Source organism: Channa argus, chromosome 16 (assembly GCF_033026475.1).
Source record: "Channa argus isolate prfri chromosome 16, Channa argus male v1.0, whole genome shotgun sequence".
NCBI classification, from domain to species: Eukaryota; Metazoa; Chordata; class Actinopteri; order Anabantiformes; family Channidae; genus Channa; species Channa argus.
In genome coordinates, this window is record NC_090212.1 from 19,978,966 (window position 1) to 19,996,772 (window position 17,807).

General features: G+C 43.2%; 1 protein-coding gene across 7 annotated transcripts in view; it reads left to right on the plus strand.

Annotated features, from left to right (window-relative positions):
- Nucleotides 1–8,466, plus strand: part of fgfr3 (fibroblast growth factor receptor 3) — a 64,132-nt gene extending 55,666 nt beyond the window's left edge. For all 7 annotated transcript variants that reach the window (XM_067479712.1, XM_067479715.1, XM_067479711.1 and 4 more), the window contains exons 15-18: nucleotides 393–463; nucleotides 3,076–3,213; nucleotides 3,790–3,895; nucleotides 4,265–8,466. In XM_067479712.1, coding sequence (XP_067335813.1) covers nucleotides 393–463; nucleotides 3,076–3,213; nucleotides 3,790–3,895; nucleotides 4,265–4,429 — 480 coding nt within the window. In that variant the 3' untranslated portion in view covers nucleotides 4,430–8,466. The remainder of the gene's footprint in view (nucleotides 1–392; nucleotides 464–3,075; nucleotides 3,214–3,789; nucleotides 3,896–4,264) is intronic.
- The last annotated feature ends 9,341 nt before the right edge of the window (nucleotides 8,467–17,807 follow it).

The window sequence follows — 17,807 nt, forward strand, 5'->3', positions numbered from 1 at the left end:
TGAGCCTCGCCCATCATCAACACTAGTTGAGCAGCTCCCCTCAGGCTTTAACAGATCAATGCAAGCAGGATTGTTTGGCCAGCATTAAAAGCTGTACAGTTGTAACTTTGCTGTTTTGAGTTGAGTTTGTCTTTCAGAGAACACTAGCTTTACGTGATAGAAACTGATTTTATGACAGTCTGAAGATAATTACAGTGCTTTACACGAGAGTCCAAAGAGTTCAGGAAGTTCTTTTAAGACCAGAAAAGGGAGAATTCCAGCCGCATGATGGTATTAATAATCAAGATCTTTGTGGCAGGACGAGGTTTGTGTTTGGGTCCATGTTTTGCTGCCTGTTCTGCACAGACCATTTCTGCTGACCGAGCGGTTCTGTTGTGCGTCTGTTGTTGCAGGGTCGTCTGCCCGTGAAATGGATGGCTCCGGAGGCTCTGTTCGACCGGGTCTACACGCACCAGAGCGACGTGTGAGTTTGCACTAACCAACCGTCACATGCCAACTGTCCGCTCATGTGGACCTGCTGCCCACCCAAGGAATCCGGGTGTTGAAATATCATGACGGAGCATGTTAGCATCACTAGCTGAGTTTGAGCGTGTGAATATGAAATGGTACCGTTCCCTTTCCAAATATCTCCTGCTCGCTGTCGTCTGCACTCACTGGATAATCCTGAGTTTCTCGTGTGTCGGCGGGTCCACATTCCTCACTGCATTTGTTCTTGATTCTCCAAACAAGACATCAGAGAGGGATAGAAACACAGCGGAGCCCCTAATATGTTACTGTTGTTTTATCAGTGTAAATCCAACCTGCCCCAGAACAGAAGGATAGAAGAAGGGTCAGTGGATTTATCGCAGAGTAGTCCCCTCCGGGCGTTTTTCAGACAAGTCAAAGGACTTCTGCTGGTAGACACAAACGTGGTGGACGCGATCTTTGATTGCTCCCATATTGGCTGCGATCAGGAGAAGAAAGGAGAGTTTAGGTGAGAAGTTCACAGAGAGAGTGTGTCTTGCGGTAGCTGAACCCCTTCCTAAAATGCCCCTTGCCCCCCCACAGCTGGCTGCAGCCAGACGCTGTGTCCCCAGCACAGCCATCCAAGCCAAACACGGGCCCTGTCAACACTGGCTCGCTGTGTGATTACACTAGGCTGGGAACGGGCCGAGAGAAGAATCAGCCTGCTCTGTTATTTCAGCAGGTCTGGATTACAGAGCCAATCCTCCCGCCAAACCTCCTCCTCCCTTCATACAGTAGTCGCTCTGCAGCCAGTTTACTCTCACACACCCCGGGGGACTCTGACTTTTGACCTGAGAGGGGGGTTTTTTCATGAAATGTGTTGGGTTGTGTAGACTGACAAGGGGGGAAATAAAACACCTTAAAACAAATCTGACTATAACAAAGCTACTGCAAGCAGCGGCTCACTAACATGCTAATTCAAATCAGGCTGCCAGTTCAGACAAAAACTCACTTCAAGGGCCACAATATTCCCCACTGCCAATAATATTGAGGTGAGGATTTTATTTAGACTGCTTCAGAGGTGCAATGAGAAAACCCCACCTTTCTGTCATGTGTTTTCTGTATGCATGCACATTCTTAATGCTGCTCAATATGAAACTTCCATCAACGGTTGAAAGGCTAAACCAGGTACAGAAACGATAAAGATAGATCTTCTCTCTATTGTCTAACATTTGGCCTAAATGTCTTTTTAATTAATCAAAGGAAGAAGATGGAAGTGGATTGTTTTGGATTTAGGAAACTTAAGCGTTTTCTCCATTGATGCGCGACCAGCAATCAGCTGTTTGATCCCAGGAACATCAGCTCTGCATCAGCCTTCATGAAACTGCAAATGCAGACGAAGTATAGATCTCAAAGATGTCATTCATCCTCATTTGTTGCTGCAGTATCCCCTCAAAAAAAAACGTGTGTTTAAATCTTGATTACCTTCTCCTGCTGGCCACCTAATAGCCTGCGAATACTCGTGTATGGCGAGCAGCAGTGTGTGCACGCGGCCTCAGTCTGTGCCTGCTTTTATTGCTGAGAGTCCTGACCCCCTTCTGACCCTACAGACCTGATTTGTTTATGTCTCGAATACAGCAAAGATAACGAGTTAGGTCCAGATCTGTTCAGAAAGCCAGGTTCCTCTCAGCCACAGCCACAGTCTCCTGTTGCCTTCTTTTTCAATCTAAATTTTGACGTCTCTCTTTCTCCCTCAGTCTCCCCTCTGTCTTTTTTTTCTCTCTTTCTCTCTTTGTGTTTGGACAATGAGCTCGACCAGTAGCGTCTGTTTCCACCCTCCTCTGGACCGGAGCATGGATAATTAGATTAAGCCCACTGAGCGCTGCAGTGGGAGGAGGGGTCTGATTGTGATTCACTGGACAATAGTACACTAGGTTAATAGACCTCCCATTATCTGATTACCTCGCCTCATTTTTTAGTCATATAGGAGAGAGCTGCTGTCACAGCGAGAGAAAGGAAGCCAGATGATGGCTTGGTTTAGCAATATGAGCGTTCTTGGATTGGACAACAGCTGGGCTGTGACTGTACATACTTTACCTTCCTTTTCATATTTTGTGCTCACTTCTCATTTTATCACTTCTGGTTTTCACTTTAAAGATTGTGTAGTCACTTATATGCAGCTACTCTACTGACGATGCATCTTGAGCCCTTTTTCATTTGTGTTCATTTGGTTTTGCAGGAGTTTAGTGTTTTTCTTAAAATGTCAATGTTCAGCAGTGCTGCTTGTGCAAATTAGCCTTTGAAATATAAGGCTGGTAACTGTTTCCATAAAAAGACCAAGAACAGCCAAAGAAACTATGAACTAACTTAGCATTTGTCTGTGCGTGTGCGTGTGTGTGTTGTTGAGCTCCAAGCTTCAAAAACATCCGTGAGCTGCTAATAAAAGTGTCAGATTGACTCTTGAATTGACTTAAATTGAGTGCTGTGAACATTATTTTAGATCAATAATTCTCAAACAGATCAATCTGTTTATCTCGGGAACAAAAAGCCTCTTTCTGAATCGTGAGTGTTGTTTGACCTCCAATCTCAATTCAGTGAATTTGAGTGTTAATCTTTCCTGTCTGTGTTCAGGTGGTCGTATGGGGTGTTGCTGTGGGAAATCTTCACACTGGGGGGCTCGCCATATCCAGGAATCCCAGTAGAGGAACTCTTTAAGCTGCTGAAGGAGGGACATCGGATGGACAAACCTGCCAACTGCACCCATGAACTGTAGGTGTATTTAGCAGCTATAGCTTCACTTGATATACGAGAAGCAGAGAGACCTGGCATGCAAAGGAAAAATGTACAAATTTACATTTAAATGCTCGCTTAATGTTTAATTTATGAATCAGATATGTTAGGCACAGAAAAAGTTGATATAGACTCTGAACTTTCACCAAAATCAAAAACTACGCACTAAAGTTTAAAATGAAAATATGAAGGACATCACCTACTGTCTTAACCAGCTTTTATGCATTTTTGTACTCACATTTGGTTATTTACTGTGTTTTTATTTTTGAATAGTAAAAACCGATGAAAAGTCTAAATTCAAACAGGGTTAGTTTTTATTTCAGTGAGTTTCACAAATCCATGGATCATTATACACCGTGAGCATCTGCTCATTTCCGCGTGCGTCGTAGTCAAACTGTGATGAACAGTGTTTTCTTTCCAGCTAGAAACACAACAGCTAAAAGTGAAAACCGGTTGAAACCCAAAAATGCTAGAGCTTGTAGTTGAACCGTAAAACTGGACGGTTACAGATCCCGTGAAAGCATGGCATTCTAAAACCTGATGTGTGTGTTCCAGGTACATGATTATGAGGGAGTGCTGGCATGCGGTGCCATCACAGAGGCCGACCTTCAGACAGCTGGTAGAAGATCTCGACCGGGTTTTATCGATGACCTCCACCGATGTAAGTCTCCCCCATGACATAAAAAACAAAACCTTACTCACAATTTCACCTTGGACCACTGTAAAGTCCACTTCGTCAGGCCTCAACAGTAAACGCCTTTTAGCTAAAAGCCGTTTCAAGTCGCAGAGAAAACAACCGTGTCATGTTATCAAAGTGCAATATAAACGCACAAGGATTCTCAATGACAAAGAAATATGTAGATATTTAATAGGTTGAAGTGCATTTCAAATGCAATCAACAGATTCATTAAAGTGCTGAAAATACAAGTGCTAATACTGGAAAATGTGATCATTTTTCACTAAATCGTGTGATCAGGGAAGAGATTTGACTGGGACGCCCCAGTGTAACCTTTGACCTCTCCTTTGACAGGAGTACCTGGACCTGTCAGTGCCGTTCGAGCAGTACTCGCCCACCTGTCAGGACTCCAACAGCACCTGCTCCTCAGGGGACGACTCGGTGTTCACCCACGACCCGCTGCCTGAGGAGCCCTGTCTTCCCAAACAGCTTCCCAGTAACGGCGTGATTAGGACATAAAACCTGAGCTGGGATCTGCGTGTGTGTGTGTGGGAGGGGGGTTGAGGACATCGACCTCCTCTCCCAGTTTGTGACTATTAATCACCTCCTCAAGATATGGAAATTAAAAACTCAGCATGCAATACTTCCATAGTGCTTCGGTTCGTCCTAAACTCTTGGTCGACATCCTTTTCATCTTCTCCTCCTCCTCGTCCTTTCCATAAGAGACTCCTTAAACATTGAAGGATTATTTTTTTGCAGCTGAACCATGTTTGTGTTCTTCTTTTCAGAAATTCTATATTTTTGTACTCGGGCCAGTCTTTTGTTACGGACAATCTGTGGGGTGAAACCATTCTGTGCCTACTGGGATAAAACCTCCTGAGACTGAATAAGACTAGAGGGTACAAGAGGAGGGAATGAAGGGCATTGGTCAGTGATCCAGTAGGCGGGGACCTCAGCTGTTTATCCTCTCGCCTGCACAGCTTGTGATAAACGTTCAAATCTGAAAGATAAAACCAGGATCAACTTTGTGATGGGAGTTGATGACACTTTCCCTTTGACAGAAGGCGTGCGACATCAGGAAGGATCACACCAACACACGTGAATTTGCCCAACATCGTCACATATTAGCATCCCAGAAAACAAGCAAACAGTTTTGTGGTAAGCATGGAACAAATCCCTCATCCGACGTGAGGCGACGTTTCAGGGCCATTCAGTAATAATTACAGGATTTAAGGGTGTTGTTTTTTTTATGTATCTAGAAAATTATATATTGTAAATATCTAAATGCAAATATGTATCATATTGCTGTCCACAGCCATGTACTTAAAGACAAAAAATTACGTTTTTTAAAGTATTGTTTTAGGATGGAAGCATTGCAATCTAGAAGACACTGTCATGAACGTGTAAAACATTTAATCATTTAAAGTGATACAGAAAAGTTTTATTTGAATAATTAACATGTATATTTGTAAAGATATTTATAGACTTAACATGTGGTTCTTCAGTTCGAAAAGTCTAGTTTAGGATTTTAGTACTGTACGCAAAGATTTTTATTTCAATTGTTTTGTAACTTATTCTACAACAGAACTGCGATGTTATTTTCACAACTCCTCCGGTTTTTGATCCGTATTATTTTTATTTTTTTATTTTTTATTTTTATTTTTATTTTGGTTTGTTTACAGTTTAAAAACAGAAGAATGTATGACACGTGATTTTTAAAGAGCGAGTGTGATTTGACTCATGAGCTGAAGGCTCCTGCTGACTGCGAGCTGAATGTCTCCACTGAGTTCAAATCCTGGTTTGAAAAGATGACTTTTGCAATATCAAAGCAACGATTAGCTCTTGCTGGGCAAGACATAGCAGTGATGTGAGGTATGTGCCAGAGGGGCCTTTTAGTAAGTACTTAGTAAAGTGGTTTAGTACTTAAAGACAAACTGAACATCAACAACAACTAGCTGTGAATTAAGAGAAGCCTTCCGAGAATCCATTTGCATAAGAAAAAACATCAAAAATCAACTTAATAATGCTTTTTTACTGCTCAGTGTGTGATGTTTGATGAATTCTGACCATTCGGCTACTTACTGCCCTAAACTACACCAACTGCCCTACACGCAAATTTGAATTTGTGTGCTGTCAAAAATCCCCACAAGGACGCAAATCTATTGTCAATGTGCCAAAACGCCAAATCCCCACAATGCAATGCTCCCCTGCCGTTCCTAAGTGGTCTTAACAAAGAGTTAACTAAAACGAAACCATTCCAACCCATCGCATTACATGGTGAGGTGAGGATGGGAACGAAACGTCACTAAGGGCGTACGTTTCCCACAATGCTTTTCAGTAGCTCAGCAAACATGCTGAGAGAACAAAACATGAAGACATTTGCTGTTATTCTACAAGGATGAATTTAATACACCAAATGACAAACGGTACACACAAATGTAAATAACGTCAGCATTAACCGATGGTTTGGAGCAGTACTAAAAGCATTTAGAGGCGGATGTTTTGATCCTGAAGGGCTCCCGCTCATATTGTAACCGAGAGGTCACAGGGTCAGTGCGAACGAGCTGCGTGAAGTGAGACACTGGTGGATGAAACCATCCGCGTGAAGGCAGAAATGTAAAGCTGTTATGTCCTTTTGTGTTTGAGTTCTAGTAGAAACGCCTGCCCAGACACTCGAGGCTTTGTCGCTGCTCTACAGTATTACTACCGAAATGAAGGCATCGCTGTGTGACCTTTTGCACAGCACAAATATTAAAGTATATTGACAGTGTATGAAAATATCAGTTTGTTCAAGGAGACGGGCGTTTGTTGAGAGGAGTGCGAAATTAGTCTTAAATGTCCGTTTTCACCAAGTTTTTTTTTTCCCGATCTGCACCAAATTGCTGCACTGTCAAAAGAACAGTTACAGTAGGTGGGTGGTGGTTACATGTGGGAGGATGATGGGATGGCAAAATGCCCCCCCCCCCCCCCCCCCCTCCACTCACCCACCCACCATCAACACCTTTTTAATATGCAGTCGTCTCTCCAGCTGACCCCCCAAAAAAGTGTAAGGGTTGAAATGTTTACAGAGTGTGTTTTTAGCACGGGTTCAGAGACACGAGTCACCTGCTGCTTAATGGAAACAGTGGTATCGCTTTACTGGGCAATGGCCTGATCCCAAGTGTATGAACTGACTTTATGAAGAGAAATATATTGTAATAATTCAACAGGGCTGTCTCAGTACTGAATGAAATCTTCCCAGTATTTAAAGTACTTTAAAAATATGAAATGTTATGTATTTAATTGTGTTGCTACACTGGGAGATTATGCTATTTAGCACCAAACTATGAGCTTTTTTTTTTTTGGTTTATGCACAGGATCAAGGCCCTTGTGAAGTAAAAGGTTACACAAAGTTATTATTTCTATTTTCAGTGCAGTTCTGGCCCAAATGTATGAAGTGCCTAGAATAATTAAGCGAACAAAAATGAGATTGATTCCTTTTGATCATGTTTTGAATGTATAATTGCAAAAAAGACAAAAAAAAATACCTTGAAAAATACAAAGGCAGTTCTCACTAGAGGTAAGGTGATGTACATAAAAGCCAGGTTCTTTTTATTTTTTTTGAGTGAACAACACAGACAAAAAAGGCACTTCTGTAAAGGTTGGGTGGATCTAATGAAATGGATGGTGTTTTGTTTTATTGTTCCATGCTGGGTAAAAGCTTTCCCTATGGTGAGAGTATTTTTATTCATAGCTGTCTGCTTTTCAGTGTTGTTTTTCATTAAAGAGCCAGAAGATGATGATGATGATGATGATGTAGAGTAGTCATTTTAATAGATATTGATGCCCCCCAGCAGGCTTTTCTCTTGGCATAATTTATCCTGTATTTTATTGTATTTTAGTCTATTTGGATGCTCTGTTTGACCTTATTCTCTGTCTCTTCTGCAATTCTGTTAAATGGCTTCTAAAATGGATGTGTTGTTCCAACATTCATAACGTGGCTTTTGTTTCGTTTTTTTTTTTCTAGAGCAACAAAAGTGAAACAAAGTGGCATGTTCGTAAATGCCAGCGATCCATAATAGAAACAAACAAATGTATCGAGCGTCTTTCAGGTTTTTGGAAGTCGTGGCAGCTCATGGAGCCACCGAGAGTCTAACTGCTACAAAAACAAATCGGAATCCCTCTAATTGGTTTTTACATTTTCTTCATTATCAAAGAGTTGTTAGCAGGTATTGTGGCCGGAAGGACGGCTTCACAGGTATCGAACCCGCTTCCTTTGGTTCTAGTCTGAGTAGTGTATTAAAATATCTCTCTACTTCTAGCTGAAAAACACCTCCAGGTGACATCACTTGGAGGAACCTTCAGTTCGCATTCTGCCATCTCGTTGCTCGTACTATGGAGTTTGTAATCGTGGTCAAGCTGCTTTTGCAGAGCTCCTCCAGATGACATCAGCTGAACTTCTAAATGATGAAAAAAGCTAGAAGCAGAGAAATGTTTTCCTATAGGAAAAGGCAGAAGGAAGTTCAAAAGCATTAATGTAGATTTACACCCTAAACTAAAGCCGTAGAAAGCAAGTTGCCCTTTAAGACCTGTGTCCTACAATTACTGATACACTTAAATAAATTGTGCGACAAATACATTTTTGGAGAACAACAAAAACGTATAAACACAAATTTATAGCTTAGCAGTATGCATGTGATTGAATACTGTACATGTCTTGCTCTAATGCAAATATCAGCATTGACCTTGAAAAACTTAACAGGTGCGTAAAAAAACAACAAATCCTTTTTAGGAGTTAACACGTTTTCCTAACTGTTGAATGAAAAAAGTCCACTGCCTCAGCAGGGACGGACACTTACTGTATGGACGGTCTCACATCTGCCTTCGGCTACGTCGTCCCGACTCTGACCAACTTATTTATTCCATGTTCTGTAACAACAGAATAGAAAATCTGGATTGAAGTCAACTTAATGTGCTTCCTTTAGTTTCTGAGATACTGAGATGTTAAAGCTCTACATATGTCTCATGTCTCTAATTTATTCACAGGTTGAAGTGTTTAGTCTTCCCACCGCTGTCCTTTGCTTGTTTCATCTCATTTTGCATTTGCGACCGAGCGACGAGCTGGTCCTGAGTTATGTTTGAATTTCGCATTACGGATGTACACGAGTAGGGTTTCACGTAGCTGTATGAAGTGATTCACATCGACTTTCGCGTGCAGTTTGGGTGATTTTACGTTTCCGCCACGTTTCATTCTGCATTCCATATCAGGCCCTTTACAAGACCAGTGCAACGAAATCCCACGTAATTTATTTGTCTATGTTTCTAACACAGAAAGGTGAAACTAACCATCTGGCATTATGTGATTCTTTTTTTTTTTTTTTTTTTTTTTTTTTTTTTGTAATTCATAGCTTGTTTGTTGCAATGTACCTCTTTTGATCATGATGAATCCTCTGTAACATTCCAACACCACAAACCCTCTGGGCAAACGTCTCCCACTGGGAAAAAACAATTTGTGTGCGTCTCTCTCTCAGTCTCTCTCTGTGCCTGACAAACTATGCTGTCAAAAAAGGTTTTCAATAAACATGTTATAATAGCGTTTGCTGTCAATGGCGTGTCTGTCGCTGCGAGTCTGTGTTTGCAAAACAATTTGTTCCTGTGGAAAAAAAAAAAAAAACAACCTGCAAGTCGAACAAACAGACTTTGCGAGTCATTGTGAACAAATGAGAAGTTTCGAAAGTTTGTGTTCATGAAATGAAACCAAAATACCACAGAGTCCACATGTCTGGGAGATTGTTTTGTCTGAGCGCCGTCAGAATCAGGACTTGTTTTTCTGTGGGTTAACGTGAACACAAATGAGCTCTGGACATGAATGGCACACATGGTAACAGCCCTGCTAGAAAGAGCCGGAACGAGCTCATGTCTCGTATAAAAGGAGCTGAATTTATTGCAGCCTATTAGTCCGAATGCAGTGCAATTGTTACTGTGTCAGAAATCCCAGGTATCTCAACACTGCTCATTAGCTCATTGCAGATATAGAGTTGATCAGCGGTGACTTCTTAAAGCCAGATTGCAACCACAAAAATGTTTTTCTTTCAATATATAGCTCTAATAAATTCCTTTCTTTTCCACCCAAAGACCCAATCCAGTCAGGAGCCAGTTAATCTACGGGTGTATTGAATGTTTGCTAATGCTTCAGATTACAGAATAACTGTACCAAACATTTCCATGGCTGTGTTCAGATTGAAACTTAACGCTGACGTAACGCGCAGTTTGATTTTTTATTGCTTTCTCTTGTCCATGTGCCTGTTTTTTTCAGCATCACCTGGGCGGCTACAGTCGCCCACCACTACCCCCCTCCCCATATTACACTGTTACTCTAAGGAGTAACATGATCCATCAGGGTAGATTGTAGATTGAAGACTGTATGTTGCAGTTTAAACCAGGTGCAGTGACTCGCGGGGGTCTCGAGAGTAACCATGGGGTCAACAGACCACAATACAACAACACAAAATTGTATGGGGCCCATGTAGAACCACCATTTTAAACATAGTTGTTTTGTGCAGACTAAATAAACCCAGCGTAAAATGTTAACTCGTGAGCTGTGGCGATGCCTGTAAGCACATGGGGGAAACCTGATCGTTACACACAGATTTCTCTTGGACACATCTTTATTTACTGACCATGTTGTAGGTCATTAGCTGTGCTTGCTAAATGTTAGAGTGTGTGCATATGCATACAAAGTTAAGACTGTTGCAGAGCATGTAAACGCAAACAGATTTATGCAAGTAAGTAATTGTTGCATATGAATAAAGGTAAACAGACTCTGAATCGCACTGCAAATTGGGGCAGGAAATGCAGGCAGCGGAGATTTGTGCCCCCAGTTCCCGTTGATCCTGTCACACAGCGAACAAATTAGCCTCTCATAGCATCTTAACTGCTCTTTAATCATGGAAAGTCTTTACCCCTCCGTCTTTGTTTGCTGAGAACAGTTCCACGCCCTCCCTCACCGCCCCACTGGCTGGAGCTCAGTAAATGGCTGGTAGGAGGAGAAGAAGCGGGCAGGGAGGCAGGCAGGGGAGAACATCTTTTATTTTTTTTCTCTCTCTCTCTCTCTCTCTCTCTCGAGGGGCACTGAAGCCACTCGGCCCGGGTGGGAGGGCAAAGCTGGACAGTGACAGAGGGAGAGAGAGAGGGGTCTATGCATTCAGGTTTTTGGCCCTCAGCCCGTCTCAAGTGCGTCCTGAGGGGAACATCCTGCCCCTCATTGGAACTTCCTCGGCCGGCTGAAGTGGCCCATTCACGGAGGTCTTGTGAGGGGGGCTTGTTTTCGCTGCTAAATGGATGTTTCTGTTTCAGAGGTGTTTGCACTGGTGGATGCTTTCCATTGCCCCACCTCCATCCCCCCCCTCCCCCTCCCCCCACCTCCTCAGCCTCTCTCCTTCACATTCCCACTTTCTCTCTTTCGTCTCCTCATCGCTGGTTTGACAAGCCCGCCGTCCGTCTTCAGGCTGGTGCACGACCTTTAAATCACCTCTGGCCAGAGCCACAAAAGCTCTGACAAATAAAATTAAATGAAGAAGTAATTAGTGTTCAAACAATTGTATCTATTGTGGTTTCATAACTATCACTATCTGTTAGTGATGGGCGATACCAACATTTCTCGTTTTGATAGGATGACATTAGTAAAAAAGAAAATCACACGTAAAGCGGTCGTCCACAGACGGCAGGGTCAGTGGTTCGACTCCCCGTTGCTCCTGGCTACAGGTCAAAGTTGTCCCTTGTGACCCCTTAGCATAAAAGCATCTGTTGAATGGATGCGTTGAGAATGTGCATCACTTGCTGCCCAGCGTCTTGATTGATTCTAAATCAACTTTACATGGACCCAGTCAGGTCCAGTGAACTGTCTGTTCAAATTTGTGTGGCATTTTGTAGATAGAGGGCAGCGTGGTGGCGGAGTGGTTAGCGCTGCCGCCTCACAGCTAGAAGGTTGCCGGTTTGAATCCCAGCTGCATGCAACCTCCATTTAATCTGGTTTCCTCCCACAGTCCAAAGGCCTTCCGTACACCTATAGGTGTGAATAGTTGTCTGTCTGTCTGTCTGTGTGGGTCTCAATGGGTTGGCCCCAAGACAGACTGGAGACCTGTCCAGGGTGGCCCCCCGCCTCTCGCCCAATGACAGCTGGGATAGGCTCCAGCCACTCGTGACTCTGAAGCAGGTAAGCGGTTAAAGATGACGTTAACATAGTCCCTTCCTAACTGCCTGGTGGGGTCTAGTGTGTGGATCAAAGTCTTGTGGTATATTGAAGGTCTGTTGTGAGACAAACGATTTCCAAAAAGATTTTCCTTTTGCAGGATAATCTGTTTTTAAAGCGAGCAAAGCTCCAAGACACTGCGGTAAGGCGTCACGTTGGCAGATTGGCCATCGGTTTCCGTGCTCTGTGTAAACTGGCCAGTGCTCTCAGCCTGTAATATTTCTCAGACATTCAATCAACATACTTCAGTGAGTTCCTTCTCGATTCACATCAGTTTTGCCATGTTGAATCTGCAGTCTCAGTGTTGTTTGTCTGCATTATACAGAGGGCAGAGCTCCAAGCCACTACAAAGTAACCCAACAATCCCAAACTCTTGTTAACAGATTCATTGTTAGTTGTTGGCGCAGACTCGTCTCCCAGTCAGTCATGCAAACATTTCTTCCTTCTGTCCTTCTACTACTACTGTAGGTAAGGAGTTGGAAAATGCTCCTTAAATTTTATGTTAGCACGAGTAAATGAACTCTGAAAGCTCTGACAAATAAACCTCAACCGGGAATTCAGAAAATAAGAAAGGCAGGGAAAGTGGGCGTCCAATGATAAGAAAGTTAAGATCCACTGAGCAGCTGTTAAGTAGCCTGAGCTCAAAGAGACAAAGAGCAGAACCCGACTCCGAGTCCCGAAGGAAAGTTTTCTGGAAGATCCTTGTGACTGCAGACAGGCTGAGCCGACAGGCCTCACCCATGCTGCACAGCCATTTTTATCGCCGTCTGGCTTCATGTGCTGCCAAGAAGCACTTTAATTGTTTCCCATTCAGTCAAAGCCACAAAGCTTCGAGCATTCCAGTATATACAAACTGTCGCCCTTTTTTTTTTTGGCAGACAACTGAAAATAATTGCAAGTTCAGCCCCGACCTTGAACATGTGTGCAGCCTTCTGTGTTTCTGCACAGTTTGAGGTTATTTCTGTGTGTCAACGGAGTCAGGGGGAAATCAAAGATGGCCGCCGAGTGCCCACACTGTTCGTCTCGTCGTGATCTTTTTTAGCGTTTTTCGTTCCAGTACACTGTGCTCAAGGCCTGAAGCGCAGCCAGCCCGCATCTATCTGTGTGTGAGAAAGAGTGTATGCATGAGAGTATGTGTCCTAATGTGTGTTTGCGCTCTGAGTTCCTGAAACTAGATCTCGGTATGTTGTCACTGTAAGTGTGCCAAATCAGCGATTAACTGCGCTCGCTCTGAGACAGGCGTGTAGCCGAGTGACATTCAGCGACAGGTGTTTGTAAAACAATCCGGTTTTCAGCGCTCCGTGGAGAACCCCCGTCCCACTGAGCGGCAGGAATAGACCAGATGATGGGTGGGGGACCAACATGGACACCAACATGGTTCAAGGTGTTCCCTGACTGCGAGGTGCGGCTCGAGCGTCAACCGGAGCCGCCACAATTGTTGCGAAACTCCCCCCTGTGTTGCTGTTACGTTGAGTTAAAGGTCGACTGGAGTTAAACTGGAGCTTCGCTGCACAGCTGGTTAGGATTTCTGAAGGCAAACTTCAGCCTCCTCTTCTGATTGACAGGTGCAGGGCTCAGACCCCACGGCCGTTTAGCACTTCCTGCTTCGTGACATTGAGTGATTTTTCAGGACAAATCATCAGGAGGTTAAGCCCACAGACACAGTATATCCACATTTACGTGGGCGCAGTGCATGTACGTGAGGGGTCAGGAGCTGCCACACGGCACCAAGCTGTTTAACGATGTAAATTAGGCTGATGCAACTCCGTCTTTCAAAATCAAGGTTTCTATACAACTCGACTGTCAACAGAAAGTGTGTTTGCCAATTAACATAATCAAGTATGTTGTTGATTTATATAAAGTGAACAAATCAATAAATACTTTTGGTTTTTTTTTGGGTCAAAATATCAGACAACATCCATTTGTTGTTAAAGGTTGTGAAGCTGGTATCTCATAGCGTTACAGGTAAAAAAATGCTCTACCGCCTCCAGATGACATCACGTGGACATTGTACATTGAGAACATTGAGCACTGTAGCTAAAACACTCATTGGCTGTTTGGCTCGGAGCAGCAGAGCTGTGATGGGACCAGTCGTGTCCATTTGCTTCCACATCCATCAGACAAGAGAGTAAGTGGATTATTCCACAGGAGCTCAGTTTGTTCCAACCGCTGAACTTGTCATGCTGCAGGAATTGTTGCACACAGTCGCAGCGTTTCCGGTTTCCAGCCACATTCGATAATCTGAGCACTGCACGTGAAGCAAAGTGACCCCTCAACAAGCGAACCCCACCCCTCTGGCAGCCCATGTGGCTTAAAACAAGCATAGCAGAGAACACATTGACCTCTTCTCTCGCCTCGGCCGTCCTCCTCGTGGAGACCAGGACTCCCTCTGCCATTCCCATTTATGGCACATCTGTTCCATCTCACTGGCCTCTCCTGTAATTGCTAGATTAGAGGGTGACGGGAAGGTCCTGGATGTTGAGAGTCGCCTCTGAGCTGTTTTGACATGTTTGCCCATGATGTGCGATCATGAAGGAAAAATGTTGGTGTAGCTCGTGATATCTCGGCGTTCACTGGCGCTTTGTTGGATGATTCTAGGGGGAGGAGGGAACACTGTGGTTACGGTTCCCTCTGAAACTGTCATTAATGATTTACAAAGAGCAAGCTCATAAAACAAATCCGAATTCCTTGTGTGCAGCCTGATCTGTACCACATTTCCATCTAACATGTGCTATATACATATATATGTATAATTTTAATAAAATATATTGTTAATGCATCAGTGTACATGTTTGACATGTTGTTAGATAATGTTTTAGTAATAATAACTGCAGCATGATCATGTTTGATGTGACCTATGTTAAAACCCTTTTACTAACCATATATTTTTATGTGTGATTATCATTATTATGCAATATTTGCCAGGAGAGATAAAACACGGGCTGGAGGGAACATATCTGATAGGATCATGTGGACACATTCATTTTAATGCAGAGAACACTGTGAACTGTTACAGAACTCTGGATAAAAACTATCATCATTATTCTTTTGCTTTTACCTCTGCTGTGCTGCAGCTGCCCGGTGGCTCCAAAGGGAAATTACTGGATAATGAGAATCTGGTTCCCTTTTTTTTTTTTTTCTCATAGTGAAAAATCTGTCTCGCATAAGTGTTTTCTAGCTGCTAATATGTTCATAGTTGTTCAGACTAGTTGTTCAGTTTAAACAAACTTTCCCAATATATTTATATCTTGTTTAGCAGCAATACTAAACTTGATTAGAAGTTTGACCCCTCCCCCCCCCCCAAAAAAAGGTGGCTCTTGGTGGCTGTGCTGGGACACACCTGGATATTTAGCCACCTGTTTATCAGCGTTCAGCTAAATCTGATAGTGAACTTTTTCAGTTATCATCCTGCAAACAGATCAGTAGCACTTTATTTCCCAAGATTTCCATCTGCTAGCATCCTGGAACCATGATCAAACACGCTTCCTTACTTTATCCTGCGAAATGTAAAATATATACAGCTCATGTATTTTTCAAGAGTGCGGCAAATGTGTCAGCACTTTTTGTGTCTTCGTTAACTTTGTTTAGCTCTTTAGTTTGCAGTTCCGCTCCATTTGGAAACACAAGTTCCTCTGCCTTCCAAGGAGAGAGAACACAGAGGCTTATGAATGTAGTAATATCAACCCAAACACTTTAGGATCCATACAGCTACTAGTGCTGCTACAACGTCATGCATAACATGCACAGTGGGACAAAGTACATGTGCAGAGCCACTCAGTCCTACTTAAAGTATTATTCAGGTTAAGCTGCCAGACCTCTGCATGAACCTTTGATACTGTGGGGTTGACTTTCCTTCCTGGATAAAAAAAAAAAAAAAAGTTAATAGAATATGCCATAAAATGTATGAAAGGCTTTGGCTGCCAGCGCTCTCGGTGACCGAGGTTTACTCTAACAGCCTGGGGGGTGGGGGGGGGGGCGATGGGGAAGAGGATTCCCATGGCAGCAGTGATTGCAGGTCCTGCTCTCGTGCCGTGCTGTTTTATTGACTTCCAAATGTACCTGTGGCCCATAATTAAATTATACGCTGAGCAAGGTTCCAACATTTATATCCACTGACCAAACCCAGGCTGCATCTCACGCAGATAACGACTTTTCCTTTGACGATCTTTAGCGCAGAGAGGTTAAGACGTGAGTCCTCCGCGCGTGTAAACGTTGCCGCTGTCTCCTGCGCCGTCAGCGTGTGATGGATGAGCTGCGGAGGAGATTAAACGCTCCTCAGGGCGCAGTGACAGTCGAGCCCAGCAAGCTCAGTGCGCCAAGCTGCATTTATTTATTTTATTTTATTTATTTATTTTGTCTGCCTCCAAACGGCACGAGGCCCTTCGTCAAAAGCCGGACTACAAAGGCCCCTTCAGGTCTCCATTGTTCTCTGCGATCGATACAGAGTTACAGTGGCGGAAAGCGCAGGCAGCACTGTGTGGGAAGCTCACTGACAATGATGGTGATGTAGTGCATGGAAGAAGAAGAAGAAAATGTAATAAAATATTAAAGGAAAAAATAGTATACAGACAAAAGATCATATAGATGGATGATGACAAACATGCTGTGTTGTACATGCGTGCGCATCGCATGTGAATGAAACTCACAAAGTCGCTTGTTTAGACGTACAGGCATCCGTCAGAAACCGCAGACGTCCCGGCTGTTTAGAAGCTGATTCAACGTGGAGTCAGAAGTTGAGGGTTGTTTGCTGCACGGATTAACGTGGGGGCTGTATTCCAGGGTACAAGACATGTACAAGTAGTGTGTATTTCAGGACCGTTTGAAAATAAAAGCAACATTTACTTTGAGCAAGATGTCTCAAAAAAAAAAAAAAACAACAGTCTGTGATACTGCTCTACATGCAGTACTGCATAGTGTAAATACTGTATAGTGTTACATGTACTGTGTGTTTTCTTACTCCGTGTTGAGGCAAACGCGCAGAAATTCTGTTTTTTTTTTTTTCATCCTCAAACAAACAGTTGTGGTGCATATAATTGTACAGGACGTATGTATATTATAAGATCACATTGCTGCATGTGCTTACAGTCTGGTTTTCAAAATAAAAGCCCCCCAGATCCCACTGTTCTTTGTATTTTAACAACAAAATGCTGCGACTGCGACTCATTACCTGACCCACATATATATATGATGGCGCACGTAGCCGTGTTCCAGTTTTGGATGGCCCTCCTAGACCGCACTCTGGCCGACCCAGGGATCGGGGAACAACGTTCAAGAAGTTCCAAAACTTTTTTTCTGTCCCCTGTTCACAGCGGGATGGCAAAGAAACGCTAAGCGAAGCCAAAGATGCCTCAAACCCGGCCTTTTTTCTCAACAACAGCTTCTCTTGTGGAAAGAAACCACAGTGTGTGGTTTACAGTATAATTACATACTGTAGTACTGTATGTAAATCACATAATTATAGTATCACATGCAGACATGCTGCTGCAGTGTGTTTTCTTACATCAGCCAAATACAATCACGGAAATCTCCTGCACTTTTCCTTAGAAATAATGCCACAAGTGTGGCTTACAGCCTACGTTTATGTGGGGTAATGACAGTGCTGCGTGCACGGATACAGGCACATGTTGTTTTCATAGAACATTTAAAAGTGGAGCAAAATAGCATCAA